The sequence below is a fragment of the Tinamus guttatus genome, unplaced genomic scaffold (genome assembly GCF_059628265.1).
Source record: "Tinamus guttatus ecotype Peru unplaced genomic scaffold, ASM5962826v1 Tinamus_guttatus_pri_ptg000052l, whole genome shotgun sequence".
Classification (NCBI taxonomy): Eukaryota; Metazoa; Chordata; class Aves; order Tinamiformes; family Tinamidae; genus Tinamus; species Tinamus guttatus.
The window spans coordinates 11,063,955-11,081,403 of NW_028288586.1; the positions used below are offsets into that span (position 1 = coordinate 11,063,955).

Below are 17,449 nucleotides of genomic sequence, written 5' to 3' on the forward strand. Positions count from 1 at the left end.
ACATTTATTGAGACCAAACTATAAAGTGATATTTACATGGAGGGAATTGTGCAAAGTCCTCTTAGGCTACAGCTAGTACACTGTGAAAGATGCACAAACACGTTACCCAACCTCATCCCCAGACCTAACCCCTTCAATCTCGCCTTCCCTATTGTACAGTAGCTCCTTAGTAAAACTGGCCATAAGTTGGGGGGCTTTTTTCCTTTTGTTTTCTTCCAGATGGTGGGAGAAAGCACATTTCTGTGGTCCTTAAATATCTAGACAGTTTTACATCTGGCTACTACTCTTAATGCAATTGATGTTTTAAGCAATCTTTAGTGCTGTTTCATCAACTGATTTGCTTTTTGGGACACAAGTCACAGCCTGTGTTGTCACGGTCCTATCTTAAGATTGCCGAGTTCATTTGCATCCAGTTCACACTACCAAAGGGAAACACAGAGTTACTGAACATTTCTCTCTATTTAATGGCTCGAATGCAGAGCCTGCATTTTCATCATTAACAAGGCTGAGCCCAAGCGGTCCAGAGCTGGGCTGAGAAATTCTGCATTTCTTGGGCTGCCCTGTAGGGAACAAAACCTTCCTGCTTTGCTACACCCAGTAACACCCCTGCAGACTGAAATTTTCACTCTTGGGGTGCAATCATCGATCGAGAAGCTGAACCATCTAATCAGACCTCCATGTTTAACTTTCATTAAAAGCTTCCTACAGAGCCCTACTAGGACAGGTTAGCAAAGATGTATCAGGGATCAGCAGTGTTCACTAAAGGCATCCTACAACTGTGTTGCGCCAGAGCACAGAAAACGTATCTAATGCCTTTCATAACCAAACAACTTTCAGAAGTGGCAGACAGTTTAGTTTTGAACTGTTTTCCAGACTGTATTTCAACTTTTGCAAATGCTGCTTACTACATAAGTGGACCATAAAATACTGATGTTAATAATCTCTCCTACGTTTAATTATTATAATCCTGTTCATATTAGCCCGTTTGGGTCTTCCCATCAGCTTGGAGATTTGTACTGCTAACAGGTTTAAAGGAGACATTTATAACTCAGCCCTAGGGAGGAAAAAAAAAAAACAAACAGTAACTGGTAACAGTGCATAATCTTGCTTCGTTTTAGCAACAAAATTCTGACGTAGGTTATGTAACTGACTTTTTTCAATTAAAGATGCACATTTTAACTTCCAAGGCAAAGGGAGATTAAATTTCTCTTTCAAAAAGCTTCCAAGTCAACATTACTACCAAACCTCATTTAAAGCCTCAGTTTTGCAAATTCATGGTAATGTATTTATTATTAATCCTGTACACCAGGCTAAAACCAGTCAGGTGTCAGTATAGTGACTGAAGAGAACAGTGAAGTGAATGCACTGAACTTCAAGCGTGATGCTGGGTACACTTGATAGAGTGAAAAAAAAAAAAAATCTGTCCACGTAGTTTGGTATTCAGCTGACAAAAGCAAAGGATACAATTTGCTGCTTATTCATCACAAGCAAGCCTAGAGAAGACTATTTTCTCCTCAGTTATAAGGAAAGAGAGCTACAGAACAATAGTAAACCCAAGAGACCATTTCGTCATGTTAGAAAATAAACCCAGTATTATCATTCAAATAAGGGAATCTTAGCAGTTAAGATGCTCAAAGAAATATTTTCACATCGTACATGTTGTCATTTGGCTCTGTACTTTCGATCTCATGGAGTTCATAGACATCTACACGTTCAAGCTGCCTGCTTAAAAAAATCCAGCTGCTGGTTAGCAGCAGGTTACTTTATTGCATTACCCTGGTTGTCGATTTAATAGTGATTTATGATTAAATGTTCACTTGTTACAGAACTTATACTATTTGGGCAAAGATGATTTAACAGAAAGCAATATGGAATGAGCATGGAATAGGATAAGAATGAAAGTATAATAAAACTGCAAGGTGTTCATCTGTTTATCTATTTAAAAGATAAATATTCCATATCTTTGTGTGATGATGGGAACAATTTAAAGAGTAAGAAATAACAAAATATTCAGACTCCTCTTATTCAAGCATTAAAAAAGTAGAAGGAAGTGGATTGGCTGCTTCATTTCCGATATAGGCTGCTGGTCTAGTTTATAGACAGTCAAATTTAACATAACCAGTGACATAAGCAGCAGCTTGGACCATAAAAAAGCTGTTTATATATGTACAAGTTACTCTCAAAAAATCTGTTTTATTACATTTGGCTGCATGTACAACCTGTTGCTCCTTAAATCTTTAGAGCACTGAAAACATGACACGTTTTTCCAAAATTCCAGTTGAGTCTGTCCTGAGAAATCTAAGTACTCATATATAAATTGGATGATACTGTCTGTGAGTGAGTTTTTTCCTGCAGGTGGGGCAGGAGTTGGCATTCCTAAGGGAATCTCGGAGGCACTGGCTGCAGAAGACATGGCCGCATTTCGTTGACACAATAAGCCGTCCACTTTGCACAATCTGGAAGGAAAGAAATCACCCACAGTTATTTGGAAGAGATTTTAGCTGGTCTCTTCCTAGCAGGCAGATAGCCATAGTAACACTTGGATTATGTATAGGCATACAGATACCCAAAGCATAAAACAGGGAACCAAAATCTTTCAGTAACATCTTGGAAAGTCCTTTCCGTTACTGGACACTATTAAGTGACTGCATTACCAAGTCCTTAGACCTGGAAGCCAAGGCTGGACCTTAACGACAGCTGTTTGTGCTTTCCCCATGCACATGCACAGCGCGTCCCCCCCACAAACGAGCAAGGATGACAGCCCGGGCCCCTTACCTCTGAGTAGCCATCCATACAAATGGGACAGCTAACGGTACCTGAAGGCCTTGTGGTGGAGAAGACAAAAAGAAAGAACAGACACGTATTAATTCTGCAGCCTCCTGAGGATTACTGATATACAGGATGTAAAGTAATCGCTGGATTCCACAGAACAGACATGGCCTAGCTGATTTGAAGATCCCTGTGTACCTTCAACTGTTACTTTTAATAGGCAGTTAGGGTCTCCCTTACCTAAGGAAAACCCCCCTTTAGTTTTCATTCAACGACTACATTAAAGGGGAAGGAGGATGAAGATGCAGTTTGTCACTCTCCTCCCCCATTAAAAGTAACAGCAGTCGCTAGCAGCACATGTATAGTGGTCATCATCCTCAGACTGCACATAATTTATCTAACAAGAACACCTTAAGAAACTACCCAAAGTGGCTGACACAAAGTAAAGCAGCTCAAATTCTAGTTTAGCAGCATCCCAATCTATTAAGACACACAAGCCCAAGAACCCCTCCTTTCTAACAACGCACACTTCTGTGAGGCGTGTTCTGCAGAGAGCTTGGCTGTTTATGTACTGAAAGCATTTCACTGTCCCTCAAGCCCCCATGAAGGATATATTAGATAAGGTTTTCATACACACCAGAACAAAGGCTTTTTTTTTTTTTTTTTTTTTTTTAAAGAAAAGGTTTTCTTCTAGAAAAAAGAATTACACAGTTTTAAGTTTTAACTCAGTGATCGAACATCTGAAGAAATCAAAATGTCTATGTTACACTGGAAATTACACTTTAGAAAGTCTAACACATAACATTTACAAACATTCGGGGTGGGGAAATATATATATATATCTTCACTAATTTACCCTTGCCTAACCAAGTTTTTTGATATATTCAGAATACTGTGCATGCTGGAAATAAAATTCTGCATAGTTTGCCAACAGAGCTAAGCTACACATGACTTCTATATTATAGCTGCCAACTGTACATTTAACCAATTCATATCCAAAACCAGACTAAAAGCTCTACAAGGACCTGCCAGGGCCATTCCTGAGCACAGCAGTATATTTAGGGTTGGGGCCCTCGAGATGCCTTAATGCGGGAAAACCTGTGACTAGTCCAGTCCCAGAGAGGATGGCTCTGGGCAGGTCAGGAAGAACACAGCTGCTTGAGGAAGCTTTCAGAAGTTAACTCCCAGCTCAGAGGAGACAGAGGCTGCTACAAGGCCGAGTCAGACGCCCTCCTGCCCTCAGCCTCTGGGACAGCGAACATCCACACAGCTGGCAGACATCACTACTCCACCTAAAGGAGCACGCCCTGCTGGGAGTGCTAAACTCTGCTCTGTATCAGAAAGACTAAGAGCTTCCTGCCACTTTTAACCCTATTTTAGATGGTAAGTGCAAGCTGCTTCCATGGGCCCTTGCCACAAGCACCAGTGCTCCTTCTGCTGGCCTAAGCTCTACCACGTTATGTCACATGTCAAACACCCCCCTGTAATTTTTATTAGTAAGCGTAAAAATTCAGCCTTTATCCCTTAAAATCAGGTCAGTGAGTACTACTGAAGACTACCTAGCTTCGCATGTAATTTTAGCTCTAATTTCCCCATTTTCACTACTGAAATTCTGAATCTTTACATCAACTAAGCAATTTGATTCACTTATCTATACACTTGAAGACAAAAAATATGAAATCTAGAAGTCCATCAACTAAATGCACTACATTAGGCACTTGGCATCCATAAGGTTCTTAAACCATTTAAGAACCGGTCTAAAAAATTTCCATATGCAGGTTCTTCTCTATATTGCCTTGAAAACAATCCAAAAGTCTTTAAATGAAACACCTAGAAGTAGCAAAAACCATAAAGCATAACTCAGCTGTGACACTGGGAACATTTCACTGCAGTCTTTTGTCAATGCCATATACCACCTAAATTTCAAAACCTATTTTACTGCCAGAGACAGTCATTTAATAGTAACGCTATAAGGCAGTCTACATAGTAACTCTGTCAGGGAGCTAGGCAAAACAGCTACATTAGAATCATTAAAATCTGTATCTTTTTAAACACTTTAAAGATGTTTATATATCCCTAGTCCCATATACACCTCATTTCGCTTAATTAGTCTTATACCCATTGTGTTTCTTAACATCGTGGAGTGTTTCTGCTGCAGGAATTTACTGTTTCTCTTCATAAAATGGTCCTTACTATGCAGGCAGCTCTCTAGACAGCGAGACACCCATCTCATGTGCAAATGTGCAAGAGCTCCATGACACAGGCAAAACCTTAACAGCAAGACCTGCACACTCAGTGTGCAAATACCCTTTGGGAAGCACTCTTACTGCTCCGAGAGAACAAGGCAGTTACTAGACACAACGTGTACAAACGCAGTACATACATCATAAGTATTTACTGGAATTGGCCAAGACGCAGCCTGTTGTTCTCACTTACCAAGCCTTATCTACACAAATGAAAATATTTGCATGTTTAACAGCACTGCAAGGCTACTGGGTGAAAAGGAGAGGCTATGAACTATGGCCTGTGACTAATATTTCTTCCCTGCCACACTCCTACATTCACCTTGGAGGTTGTATGTGTAATTCCATGTCCTTCATTCTCTGTCTTTTTTATTCTAAAACTGAGAAGAGCCATTTTAGCAGTATTTGGAATGTGATCCTGTGCATATTGAAGAGGGCAACTACACAGAATAAGCTATGATTTCAAAAACACACCAGATTTATAATACAAGTTAGTTCTATATGTATAAAATAATTCGGTGTTTATTAGGTTGTAATGAATACATACTTTGAACTTGCAGTTTCATCCTCCAGTGGCCCCAAGTCTTGAGACACTTTGTTTGTTACATACACATCATTATCTCTCGGCTCATCTTCATCATCACTGCTCAATACACAGCTGTCCGACTGCCGCTGGCTCCTTAGTCTGAGATTTCTCCTTTGTCGTTGATTCTCTGTAATTTAATTTTGGCAAGTTAGATCTACTATGAGTACCAGCCCTGGAAACCAACCTTGAAATGAATTATTAGGAATAGCCCTTAACTATTCACATTTTAAAAGAAATTAATTTTTTTTAGTCCATAAATATTAAGACTGAATGTTTCCAGGTATTATGAACATTCAGTTACATGATTATTCATTTGCTCTAATCACCCTACAAACAGCTAAAACGTGATCTCAAAGAACTATATGTCTGCATATAGATACACTTAAGTAGACACTATCTATTTACTGGCTGTCACTAGAGCTCCACTACAAAGCAAAACTACCTCATTCTTATGCTTTGTTGAGAAATTACAACTGCTAATGAATTCAAGAACACCCCTACCAAAACTGAAAGGTTTTTTTTTTTTTTTTTTTTTAAAAAAAAAGTACACATACCCCTTTCAAGTGACACAGCAAGAAACAAAAGGCAAAAGCAGACAGACACATTGCATGAGATTAGAAAGGGTGGGGGGAATGTGCATGGGGGCAGGAAAACAAGTTTCCAGGAGCCAGTTGTGTCTCAGGGATTATTCACTACATGCATACACTTCCCACAATACCTTGTTCTGATTACCAAAGTTTAAAATAAATAGCTCTCATGATCAAAGTCTGAAGTAAGAGAGTTGTGAAAAACAGATTTAAGTCTAAAAAAATTCATTAGGCAGTTGCTATATTTAGTTTCTCACTGCTCTATCCAGCTACTAAGGCCAAAATGTTCTACTCTTTCTGTCCCCTCACGCAAAAGCGATTCAACAAAATGAGTCTTTTAAAAAAGAGTATCTAGAAAAGCGAAAAATATTTACAACTTCTTCAGAGCTGTCTCCTTAAGACATTTCACCATCTTTCTCCTGAAGGGAGGTACCATAACTTGGAAACGGAGTTCATAATGCCCAATATAAGAGCAGAGAAAGAATGTAAACATTCTTAATTGCCTGGTTTGTAATATGCAAAGGCTGAAGAACTGCTGTTTGCGTGTTAACTATTAGATATTACATAAAACAGGTTTTTGTTTGTTCTTTTTTTTTTTTTTTGCAGCTCTAGTGTTCATGTAATAACCAAGCACTGATCAACTAGTACTGGATAAGCAGCTACAAAATCAAAGGTCCTTCCACATAAGCATTCAGCTAATACTAATATTGCATTTTTTACTTGCTCTTGTCTAATTCAGAGCCCAGAATGGATTATGTCCTCTAAGAATAGAGCTAACAAACATAGGAGAACATTTCAGATCTTTTAATCAGAACAAGGCCTGAAAAATAAGGCCTGAAAGGTGTAAAGGACCGATTTTTCATGCCTATTCAATAATTACTATAATACAAAGCAGAAAAATCCACATTTGTTAAATATTTTTCAGCACTAGATTTGAAAGTGTTAGACTGGACAATGAAAGTGAATGCTACGCCTTCATTCTCTTTCTCCTTTAGTTGCTTCACTGCAATTTAGGCTAATAAAGCCTTTTAACATTTTCTTATTCAAAGCACACACTCCATAGCTAAACCTGCTAATTAATATAACTGTCAACTTGGAGCTTGCAGAACTTCTACATCTGGAAAATAAGAAAAGTATTTTGATTGTTTTTATAGATTTTATTTCAGATAGTTCCTATCAGAGCTTGTATAAAATACATAACACAGACTGAATCCATTTTTCTAACATACTGGCAAGACACCAGAAAAGGAAAGATGATGTTAAAGTAAATCTAGTTTCAATCCTTGATGCTCAAGTAAATGTTGGAAAATAAAATAAAAATTAAAGATACTAGTCAACACATTATCAGCTTCCTTACCTTATTAAAGTATTACAAAAATATGTTTAAAACATGTGTAAAATGTCAACTCACCTTCTACAATCTTGCAATAATATATGTGGAAAGAAAGAGAAAAGAAAAACAAAATTAGATTTTGGCATGCACCCCAAACGTTACAAACATCAGTTAAGCAACCCCCATTTCATTTCTTTGCATGGGCAGAACCAGAAGGCAACCAGTTATTTTCTGAGCTAATTTACTACTTCTACCATTCTTCATCAAAACAACACAGTGATACCTTATGATTGCTAGCCTGTGTTACTACCAATTGGTATCATCTTAAACACTCCTCACCCCACAACATCAATAGCCTAGTTTGATTTAGGCTTGAGGAGGTTCTTTGCCAAACAGGGAAGCTTGAGTGTCACGTCCATAAGCACTTCCCACTGGGTTAACAACTGCTGAAGAAAACTGTCGTTCCACAGAAGGCAGTGGTGGAATTTGAGTTCAGACACTGTGGGTTACATGTAAAATTTGAGGCCTCTTCGTTATAAAGCCTCAGGTACAGCTCCAGCATGTGACATTCCTGATCTATTCCAGCTTTTTCTCTCTGGTTCTGGCTCCAAACACTGAAGTTATAAATGGCAACACGGATCAGATCAAACACTGATCTGCTTTAAAAGGCAAAAAACAGTAACAAAGAAATGATGTGGTTCCTTTTTACATCTGTTTTTGAGAACTTACTGGAGCACAAAACTGAACTAGTTTCTAACATAATCATAGAATTTTTAAGGTTGGAAGGCATCTCTAGAGATCATCTAGTCCAATCAGCTAAGTTTTGCTGCAGTCACAGGAATACCTTACATTGGCATTGCAGCTAAACACCTCCTATTTGTTACATTGAAGACTTAACAGTTGTCTCCTTCAGTTTTTATTTACATCATTGGCCTACATCTTTGACACTTAAGACTTCAATTTTAAATGATATCCATTTATGTTATCCATGTCTGGCATATACCTTTCCCAAGTTTTGGAGCAATACGCTATCTTAGATCTCTATCTGCAAGTGATATTAACAGATGTTTTCACAGGTATTTTTGAACATGCATCTAAAGTATTTATAAAGACAGTGTTTTAATTCAGCTGGGCTATTTTAATGCCAGAAGAGAGACCCAAAGGCTGAGCTTTAGAAAGTCCGATGTTGGTCAACGGTAACACAAAGCCAGTCTTGCCAGCGTGGAGTCTTCAAGCTTATTCTTACTTCTACATCCAATACATCCATTTACTTTCACTGTACAATCTTTAAATATAGGTTAGATAAGCATTTCCACAGAACTCCTCAGTGCCTTAATACTGTCTTCCTGACTCCTCATGCTTAGCAATTTTCAGTAAGATTTTTCAGAAATATTCATGACTGAGTCATGACAAGTGTATCAGACTTCCTTTGATCCTTAAACTAGAGGCAATACAGGTAGTACCTCGTTATTAAAGAAAATGCACTATAAGCAGTGAGTAAACTCACTGCCTGGGCATTACGGTCTAAATAGCTACCCTGTTCCAAACCCCAAAAAGCAGTATCAGAACACGGTCACTGTACAGTTCAGGTACCTTCAACATTTAGTTAGCCAGGGGCCTATATTCTCAAAGAGTGTTTTACCTACATAGCATTTATTATGTCAGCACAGCAAAAAGGCATGTCCAGCTCTAGTCTAAATTCTTGTATAAATAGACATTGGAGGAAAAAAAAAAAAAAAAAAAAAGGCATATCTACAACGCCCTGGGAACATAAGAAATAAGAAAAGCATGTTGCTCTGCCTGAGAGCACTCTGTTAAGCAACATTTCCCCAAAGCTTCTGTATTGACCTGTAGCACACAGTTTTCATGTGTTAAGAAGCCAAGTTTGAGCCTGGAATATTTAGGCTTTAAGGACAAATTCTATCAGTAAGCACAATACAGAACTAATCTGACAATTTACAGAAGATCACTACTTACCACAACAGAGTCACTGTGAGTTAGATCAACTACTACAGGATCAGAAGATTCACATGTGAGATCTACTACTTCTTCACCAGCTTAAAAACACAATGTTAAAATCAACATAAGAGTTTGCAGAGTAAAATGAACTGCCACTGTATAACAAGTTAAAGTGTGATTCAACCCACAGCCTATTCCTCTTCAGGATTATATGCAACACATAAGCACTCTCCTCAATGGAGGAAAAGTAGCAGATCTCCTCACATATTCCTGTTATACGTCAATAGCCTGTGGAAAGTACACCAGAGCATTTATCTAATTTAGAGAATGTGTATCACAATATAAGTCATATCAGACAGTTCTCCAGTGCTTTGCTGTGAATGTTTTCATCTTATATCTTGTACATTTAAATGGATACCAAAAAATACAAAAGTCATTGACTACCTGGAGACCAGGTTACTTTTAATCCTTCTAAGATTTCAGTAGATGGTTTAAATGTCTAGAAGATTAAAGAGGCTTCTAAAATTCTGATACTTTTTGTCAAAATATATTTACCTAGGGCCTCTCCTTTGAGAGATGGACATGAGTAATGACAACCTTTTAATCATCTCCTTAAAAATTGGGAGTTGCCATACTTAGTTTGCCACTATCTGTAACAGCAGCTGCAACACCTCCCACCTCATCAGGCCAAACATTCATCTACCAGACAGCACTCATGTACCACTCTTAGAAAACTCATCTAGCACAAGTGGTGAATGCATCACACCTCAGGAACAAACTTAAACAACTGTCAATGGGTTTGTTCTTTACCCAGTTCTCACCAGCCGCTTACAAAAATAACTAGGTTTCCACTTTTCCCCTTTCCAAGCCTTCGAAATTGGTACAAAGGCAAGTTAAGTGGGACCATAAGGCTCCAGAAGGAAATTATTTTCTTCCAAGATAAAAGGAAAGCTTACCACTTTCTTCAAGTTCTATCGGCTCTGCTTCTGAAGCCATTTCTGTGGTAGAAGCTATCAGCCTGTTCCGCTTCTGAGTTTGCCTAGAATTAACTGCTCCTCCACGACGCTTTCTTTGAGTCTAAGAGAGAACAAAGCCTTAGAATTTGCTTTAGAAGTAACATGAACATCAACTTCATTTTTGGAGCACCAAGGAAAGCAGCAAAGACACACAAAACACTTCACTAAGAGGCCGCCTCATGCACAAAGTTGTGGGATGGATCTTTCCTGCTCCTCACATGAAGAAAAAGACATCACTACAAATCTCTTCACAAATGGGACACAAAGCAGAAAAAGCTTGCCATGGGTTTGCCAATGAGAAGCCTAGCTCAGAAGTATCTCAGATGGTAGCTTGCTGACAACCACCTGAACCACTCTGAACTAAAGACTCTGCCCACCTTGAAAGCACTTTTGAAAAGATTGCTAATACCCAGAAAGATAAAAAAAAAAATAAACAAGCAGTACAGAACACACTTTACATGGACTCTAACTATGCTTATAGTATAGTGCATTTGCTACAAATTCTTAAAAAGACATATAGAAATACCATAAAACCACACAGTTCAAGAATTAGTTTTGCATTGATTAGTAAAATGCTAATTAGTAAAATACTTACTGTACTCATGGTGTTTCTTGATCTAAAACTACAGAAAAAACAAGAGGTTCAAATACCATAAAATAAACTGCAAGGAAGCTATAAGTTTCAATTCCTTATATTTCTTTAGACAGTACACTTAAAAAGTCCAGATCTCTGTATCTTAGAATGATGTTCTTCCAAACCTATAAGAAAAGAAGAGAGAAGATTACCTATCTGTAGCTCTTGTTCTCTTACACAGACCCACTCTCATGGATTCCTACTCCTGAGTAACTAATTTCTGTCCAGAGCTAGATGGGAAGTCCCAGAGGTTGGGTGGCAGGTTAGCCTCAGCCACCTATGCATAGGACTGAAACCTGTCATTCTTTTCCATTTCCTAGAGCAGACACCAGAATAAGCCAGCTTAACTATAAACAAGAGAAATACTAAAGAGTCCCAATTAAGTTTCATTTTTTAAAAAAAGAACCAATAGGAACATCTCCTGCAGAGGGTCAGTGTGAGCAGAATTGGGCAAGGTGTCAAAGGAGCTGTCTTCTGAGAAGAAAAATTACAGATAAGCATTTCTCATTTCTCCAGCCCATCTCCAAATTCCAACACATGAGACCTGGAAAGGAATCTAAAGCAAGGGGAGCATGGAAATACCAGTTTGGAGACAGATGGAGCAACAACTTCCCACTGACTAAGAGAACACAACTTTTCAGTAACTCCATAACAAGCATCAGTGTGCAAGCCCCATCCACAGGGCTAACGCTGCCTCCACACATGCCTTGCATCTTGTCCCCCTTAGCGACTAGCTGAGCAGCTGACACACTACCCCAATTCACACCTTACACTTAACCCTCGGTAGAGTATCCAGCAGAAGTCCAGTATCCTGCTCTAAAAAAGTGGGTAGAACCGGGCAGGTGTTACTTGAGGTACGGTAAAGCAAACCTCAACAGGTAACTAGGAAGATGTATACATGTTACTTTAGCACACAGGATCATCTACTGCCTTTGTGATAAAGCAGCTCGACTATGCCAGTCATCTCTAGTCCTTACCAACATAGGAGGATTAGCTCACTGCTACAGTCAGTTCTGGATGCAGAGCAAGCCCAAACTCCTGAAAACTGTGCAACCCCTCGTCTTTAGTTATACCAGGTTGTTTTTATAGGCCATAACCATAGCTGCCTCAGAAAGAGAATGCCACGGGGTCACTGTCGAAGTCAGTCTCAGGTTACAGCTTCAAAGCCAGAACAGAATAATGTCAGATGGCCTGGGATGATGGTTTCCACGTAACTGGCCTTTTCCAAGCAGGAGCAAGAGGGCATTAGGCAAAACATAACAAGAGCACCGCGGATGCAGAGATGGGTGAGCTAACGGCATACGATAAGACCATAACCACAGATATCATCTTCCTAAAATCAAGGATAAGCCTATCTGAGCACTGCTGAGTTTATTCTGTCTTCCCAAAACTTTATGCTCTCTACTGAAGTAAAAATGAATTCCCCTCTTGAGACTTAGATGAACCCAAGGATTTGTATGAATGTTAGATTTGAACTAGCTGCATATCCAGGTCAGTTTACAAGTCATTCAGATAAATTTCAAAGATCATCCAAGCTTTCCTCATCATACTACCTCACGGGTTTAGGATTATCTGCTCCCACCTCTGTTGTGTTTTTGGTTGTGCTCTGCTTTACAGGTTTTCTCTGGGGGAGTTGAGAGGAAAGGTGACAACACTATGTCAGTTACAAAGATCAGAACTAATTATGAGACCCTTAAGAAACATGGATATAACACAGTGGGATGGGGTGACATTGGTTGCTAATTTTAACCTTGAGTTAAAGCAAGCTTTACTGATTTTTCTTTTAATCTTTTCCTATGCTTCTTAATGGGTCTTAAAGCAAGTGATTTAACACTGAACTGTGAAATTATTAAGACAAGAGGCCTCAAGAATATTTACAGTAGAGTTGATACTTTTACTGAACCAAAAGATAGAAGTGCCTCTGTTCACAATTTAAAGCTAGGCAGTGTGCACTGATTTTTTCTCACACTTTTTTTTTTGTTTTGAAACTGGCACAGAAATCCAAAACGCTAAACAGGAAGGCAACGTTCTTTTTTTAGTTGGACAACTCAATTATGTGCCAGATCTAAGTAAAAGCTTAACAGATTCAGCATTAAAAATTCATCTAGGAAAAATGCTATTAATCTGTGAGCTATTAGTCTGGCAGTTTCTGGTCACAGTGGAGCCAACTGAGATTGTTATAGAAGGGGGAACCCCATAAATAAGAATACCAAAACTGATTAAATTCATAAGATTCCCACTATGTATGACAGGAAACATTTTTAAAATATGTACTGCTGGGTAAAGTTACTCCTTTCTTTTTTCTAGGAAATTACAGCAAATGGCTTAAAGTACTCACATAGAGAGTGCAAGACTAAGGCTCACAGGTTGTTCTGTATGAGAGTGAACAAGGCAGTTAACCTTCAGGCTCCTGCTTCCTTAGGAAAAGATTCGCCTGCACATCCAATATAGAGGCACAAGCTGCCTTTACACCCTTCCTTCTACTGCTCTTAAGCTCTAGGTTTCATTTCACCTGTGAAGAAAACAAAGCTTTTCTGTTAGCCACATCAAAATTTTTGGAAGATCTTATTTTACTGACTTGGCTAAATTTTTGGAAGAGGGAGTAAGAACTCTTCAAGCAAGACCATGCCTTGTTTTGCCCTTAAAAACCAGAGCAAGGAGGGCATACAGGAACACAGAAGACTTAAACGCAGCACAGTCACCTTTGCATGTGCAAGTGTCTCTAATCCTACCTGGGCTGCGCTGCTCAAAAACAACAGAGCATCTGCACCAAACAGATGTAACTGAAAACCAAAGTAACTTGGAGAAAGCAGCTTGCCCCACACAACAGAAAGACACCAAAGATGAGCTACGTGGGCTGCACGAAGAAGTTATGCTATTAGAGTCTCTATTAAGTTTAAGATGATTTCATCTAGACAACTGAAAGACTTCTTCCTTGATTCTCCTCAGGATAGCACTGAGGAAAAGTAACTTTCACCTCATTGAAAAGCAGGTAACTGATCAGTATGCACATCTGGCCATTAGAAAGAACAAGGCTTTAAACAGGCAGCCTTTAATACAGTCTTAGATCCATCCACTCTGCTGAAAGACTGTGAGACATTCACTAGACAAAGTTTCAGCATAAAATGCTCAGGCAGTTTTCACAAGACTTGGTGCTTCTTAGACTTAATGCTGAACACACCCAAAGCACAGGTGAAGTGATAAAGCCTCTATAAAAAGGTTAAAGAGGCTAGGGAGGGATTTCTTTGTATTAGTTGTTATAGCACTTAATACAGACACCATATGAGAGGCACATACACTCTTGTGCTCTTCCCCATGCTAAAGACTCACATCTTTACCTTAGTTGGTGAATGCCTTTCAAAGAAGAAAGTGTAAAGAATGGATATCCACTGAGAAGCCCAAAATTGTAAAGTGACCCTAAAACCATCACAGGCTTGCACTGAACCTACCAAATCGCAAGCGTTATACTCGAAGAAAACCAAACTGCTAGGACTTATTACAACTGTGGGAAGACTCTTATGATCTAGCAACTTTTTTCTTGTAAGAACAAATTTCTTCTGTGGCTCTTGAAGATTTCCACATGTTCTTAGTCTACTAGGGAAATTTCACTGAAAATTAGTTTTGCAACATACAGGAATGGATAGGAAGAGTAAAGCAAAACTAGGTTTCTTAAAATACTGCAAGGCAAAATCATCAGTGTTCAAGAACAGAGATTAACAAAGCAGTTCCAAGTTTTGCATGTTGAGAGGCATCAATACTATCAATAAAGGTTCCTCAAAGATTCTCAAAACCCCATGACCACTCAATTTAATAATAGCTTTTATTAGTCTTGAATAGTGTAAATTCAATAATAAGTTCTACATGGTCCTCCTCCCGCAGTGACTATAGGATTCAGCAGCAACTGTCTCAAAGCTGGATACAAGAAATGCTCAGACATTAATTCAAAAATCCAGGAATTCCGATTTTTAAATTTTAAGTTTAAAACAAAACGAAAAAACCCAAACAAACAAAAATACAAGGACACCAATTTGAAATGCAAAAAAGCAATTAGCTCAACCTGACAGGCCACTAAATGCTACTAACCTCCACAGGATCTTTATTGCATCACTGGGGGATGATCCTAACCAGGAGAGGCCCCTCCTCTTCCTCCCTGCACAGTTATTGTTCCTGCCACTTAACCCTCCCAAGGCCTTAATGACTGTCACCTCCTCACAACAACAGAGTTCAAGTTGATTCCGGCTAATTTCATTCTCATTTCTATATTAGGTTTATTCTACTGGCATTTTAAGGGCTAAATCCACCAATCTTTCTATCAACAAGTTACTACTTCAGAAGCATATGCATAAACTCACCTAAATTAAGGTTTGTTCTAGCAGTGAAAGAATACTGATTCCCCTATTCATGATTTAAGTCTTTAAGCCCCTCCCCAATTTCATCAAACTCAACTCAAATGATTTTACCATGTTAAACTGCATTTTTTAAAATAATTTTAACCCACTAAAGATACGCTTGAATCTTTTCCTATACCTCCCGGAAAAGGTCCTGGGCTCCCAAACACTTTGATCTGAAGCAAATCAGCTTAAGCCAGAAGTCAAACATTTTTGACTGGCATTTTTACCATGTCTCCATGGACTTAACCATATGAGCACCTTAATATTAAAAATACGCTATAGAAAACCTTTGAGTAGTGCAAGTTTTGGGCTGAATGTCGGGCCTATACAAGGCACAGGTGACAAAACACGACACACGCTGCATTAGCCAAGAAAATAGCACGGGCCTCACCTTTAGGATTTTGCTTCTCGCTTCCACTTTTAAGGCATTTCATTGCACTTGCAATATAGGAAACCCGTACCCAAGGGGTAACTATCCAGAGAAGCTCCCCTGCCACCCGCAGCAGTGGCGCACAACGTGTCATCACAAAGCACCAGCATTGTTGCTGCTGGCCTGCAACAACCCACCCTGCCATTTTACCCACTGAAAGCTTCCTCCCGTCACACGCATCTCCTCTACTGCTAAACATGTTCTGGCCCTTTTCTTTCCCTTTTTTGAAGCACGCTACGCCAGCCTCAGTGAAAACGGAGGCCGAGTCTGTTACGTTTTACACAAACTAGGCCAAGCGGCCCGGTGCCTCGGCAGGAGGCTCTGTGCAAAGCCCGAGGCCGCGGCCCGTGCTCGCGGCGAACAAAAGCCCCGGCCGCACCAAGCCCCGCGGGGAGCCGCGCAGGGGCCGCACCGGAGGGGCCACCTCGGCCTAGGGCACCACACGGCGCAGCCCAAGCGCCCCGCGGCCCAGGCCCCGGGCCCGGCTGTCAGCAGCGGCGCGGAACCCCTCGGAGCGGGGGAGACCCCGAACCCGGCCCGACACCCGCGAGAGCGGAGGCGGCAGCGCCCAGGCCGCCCTCCCCCGCCCGGCACGGGCTGCGCGGCCCTCGGCCCCGGCGCTCACCTGCGGCCGCGGTGCCGCGGGGCGCGCACGGAGGCGCCGCTGGCGCCGCTGCCGCCTGACCCGACCCGGCCCGGCCCGGCCCGGCCCGGCCCGCAGCGCCCGCTCACCCCGGCTCGGCTCGGCCCGGCCCGGCGCGGCGCGGCCCGCCGAGTGCGCAGCGCCGCGCCCGCCCCCGCGCGCCATTGGCTGCGCCGCCGCCGCACCGCCCTGCGAGTGGGCGGCCCACGCATCACTCAAAGCGCTGCGCGGCGAGCGGCCGCGCCCTCATCCGGCCGCGGGGCGCTCTGGGAGTTGTAGTCCCGCGCGCGGGGCCCCAGCGCTGCGGCCCGGTCCCGGTCCCGGCGCTGGCCCGCCTCAGAGCTCCCAACGCAGCGTGGTGTTTCGTGCCTCCGTCGCCCCGTCGGAGGGTTTTTCCCCCGAACACGAGGACGCCCTGGCCTTCGGTGCAGCCAAGGCGCCTGCCTGGCCGCGGGATAGCCCGTGGGTGGCTCGTAGCTGGCGTGGCGCCTCCTCTTGCGCTCTCCCACCCTCCTGCACCAGCGCGGTGGTTTGCACCACGGTTTCATTGTGCAGTTCCTGCACAACAGCCCGCGGGCGCCTCTGGTTGCGTTTAAACCGTTGTCCCATCTTTCTCCCGTGTTGCCTGTGGCAGGCTGGCTTTGTGACAGGCGCCAGCCCCGCATCCTTCGAGTGGGGCAAGTGCGGAGCCGCGTGCTGGCACGGGCCGCCGCGATCCGCGAGGCTGGAGCGACCTCCACGAGCATAACGCTGACGGTGCCCCGAAATCCCTTCCTCGTCCGTGGTAAATCCGGCCCTCGTTACACTGCGGGGTCATGCAAATGGCTTTAAAGGTACCTGGCCGCTTAGACTGTGTCA

The 17,449-nt window shown here is 41.5% G+C and overlaps 1 protein-coding gene across 1 annotated transcript; it reads right to left on the minus strand.

Moving 5' to 3' along the window:
* Nucleotides 1-1,453: 1,453 nt before the first annotated feature.
* RNF4 (ring finger protein 4) lies at nt 1,454-16,697 on the minus strand. The gene is made up of 8 exons (XM_088540037.1): nt 16,681-16,697; nt 11,089-11,252; nt 10,434-10,554; nt 9,496-9,575; nt 7,597-7,606; nt 5,560-5,725; nt 2,776-2,824; nt 1,454-2,456 (listed from the first exon to the last, which is right to left on the minus strand). The coding sequence occupies exons 2-8, from the start codon at nt 11,095-11,097 to the stop codon at nt 2,307-2,309; spliced, it is 585 nt and encodes a 194-aa protein (XP_088396163.1). The 5' UTR covers nt 11,098-11,252; nt 16,681-16,697; the 3' UTR covers nt 1,454-2,306.
* Nucleotides 16,698-17,449: the final 752 nt, after the last annotated feature.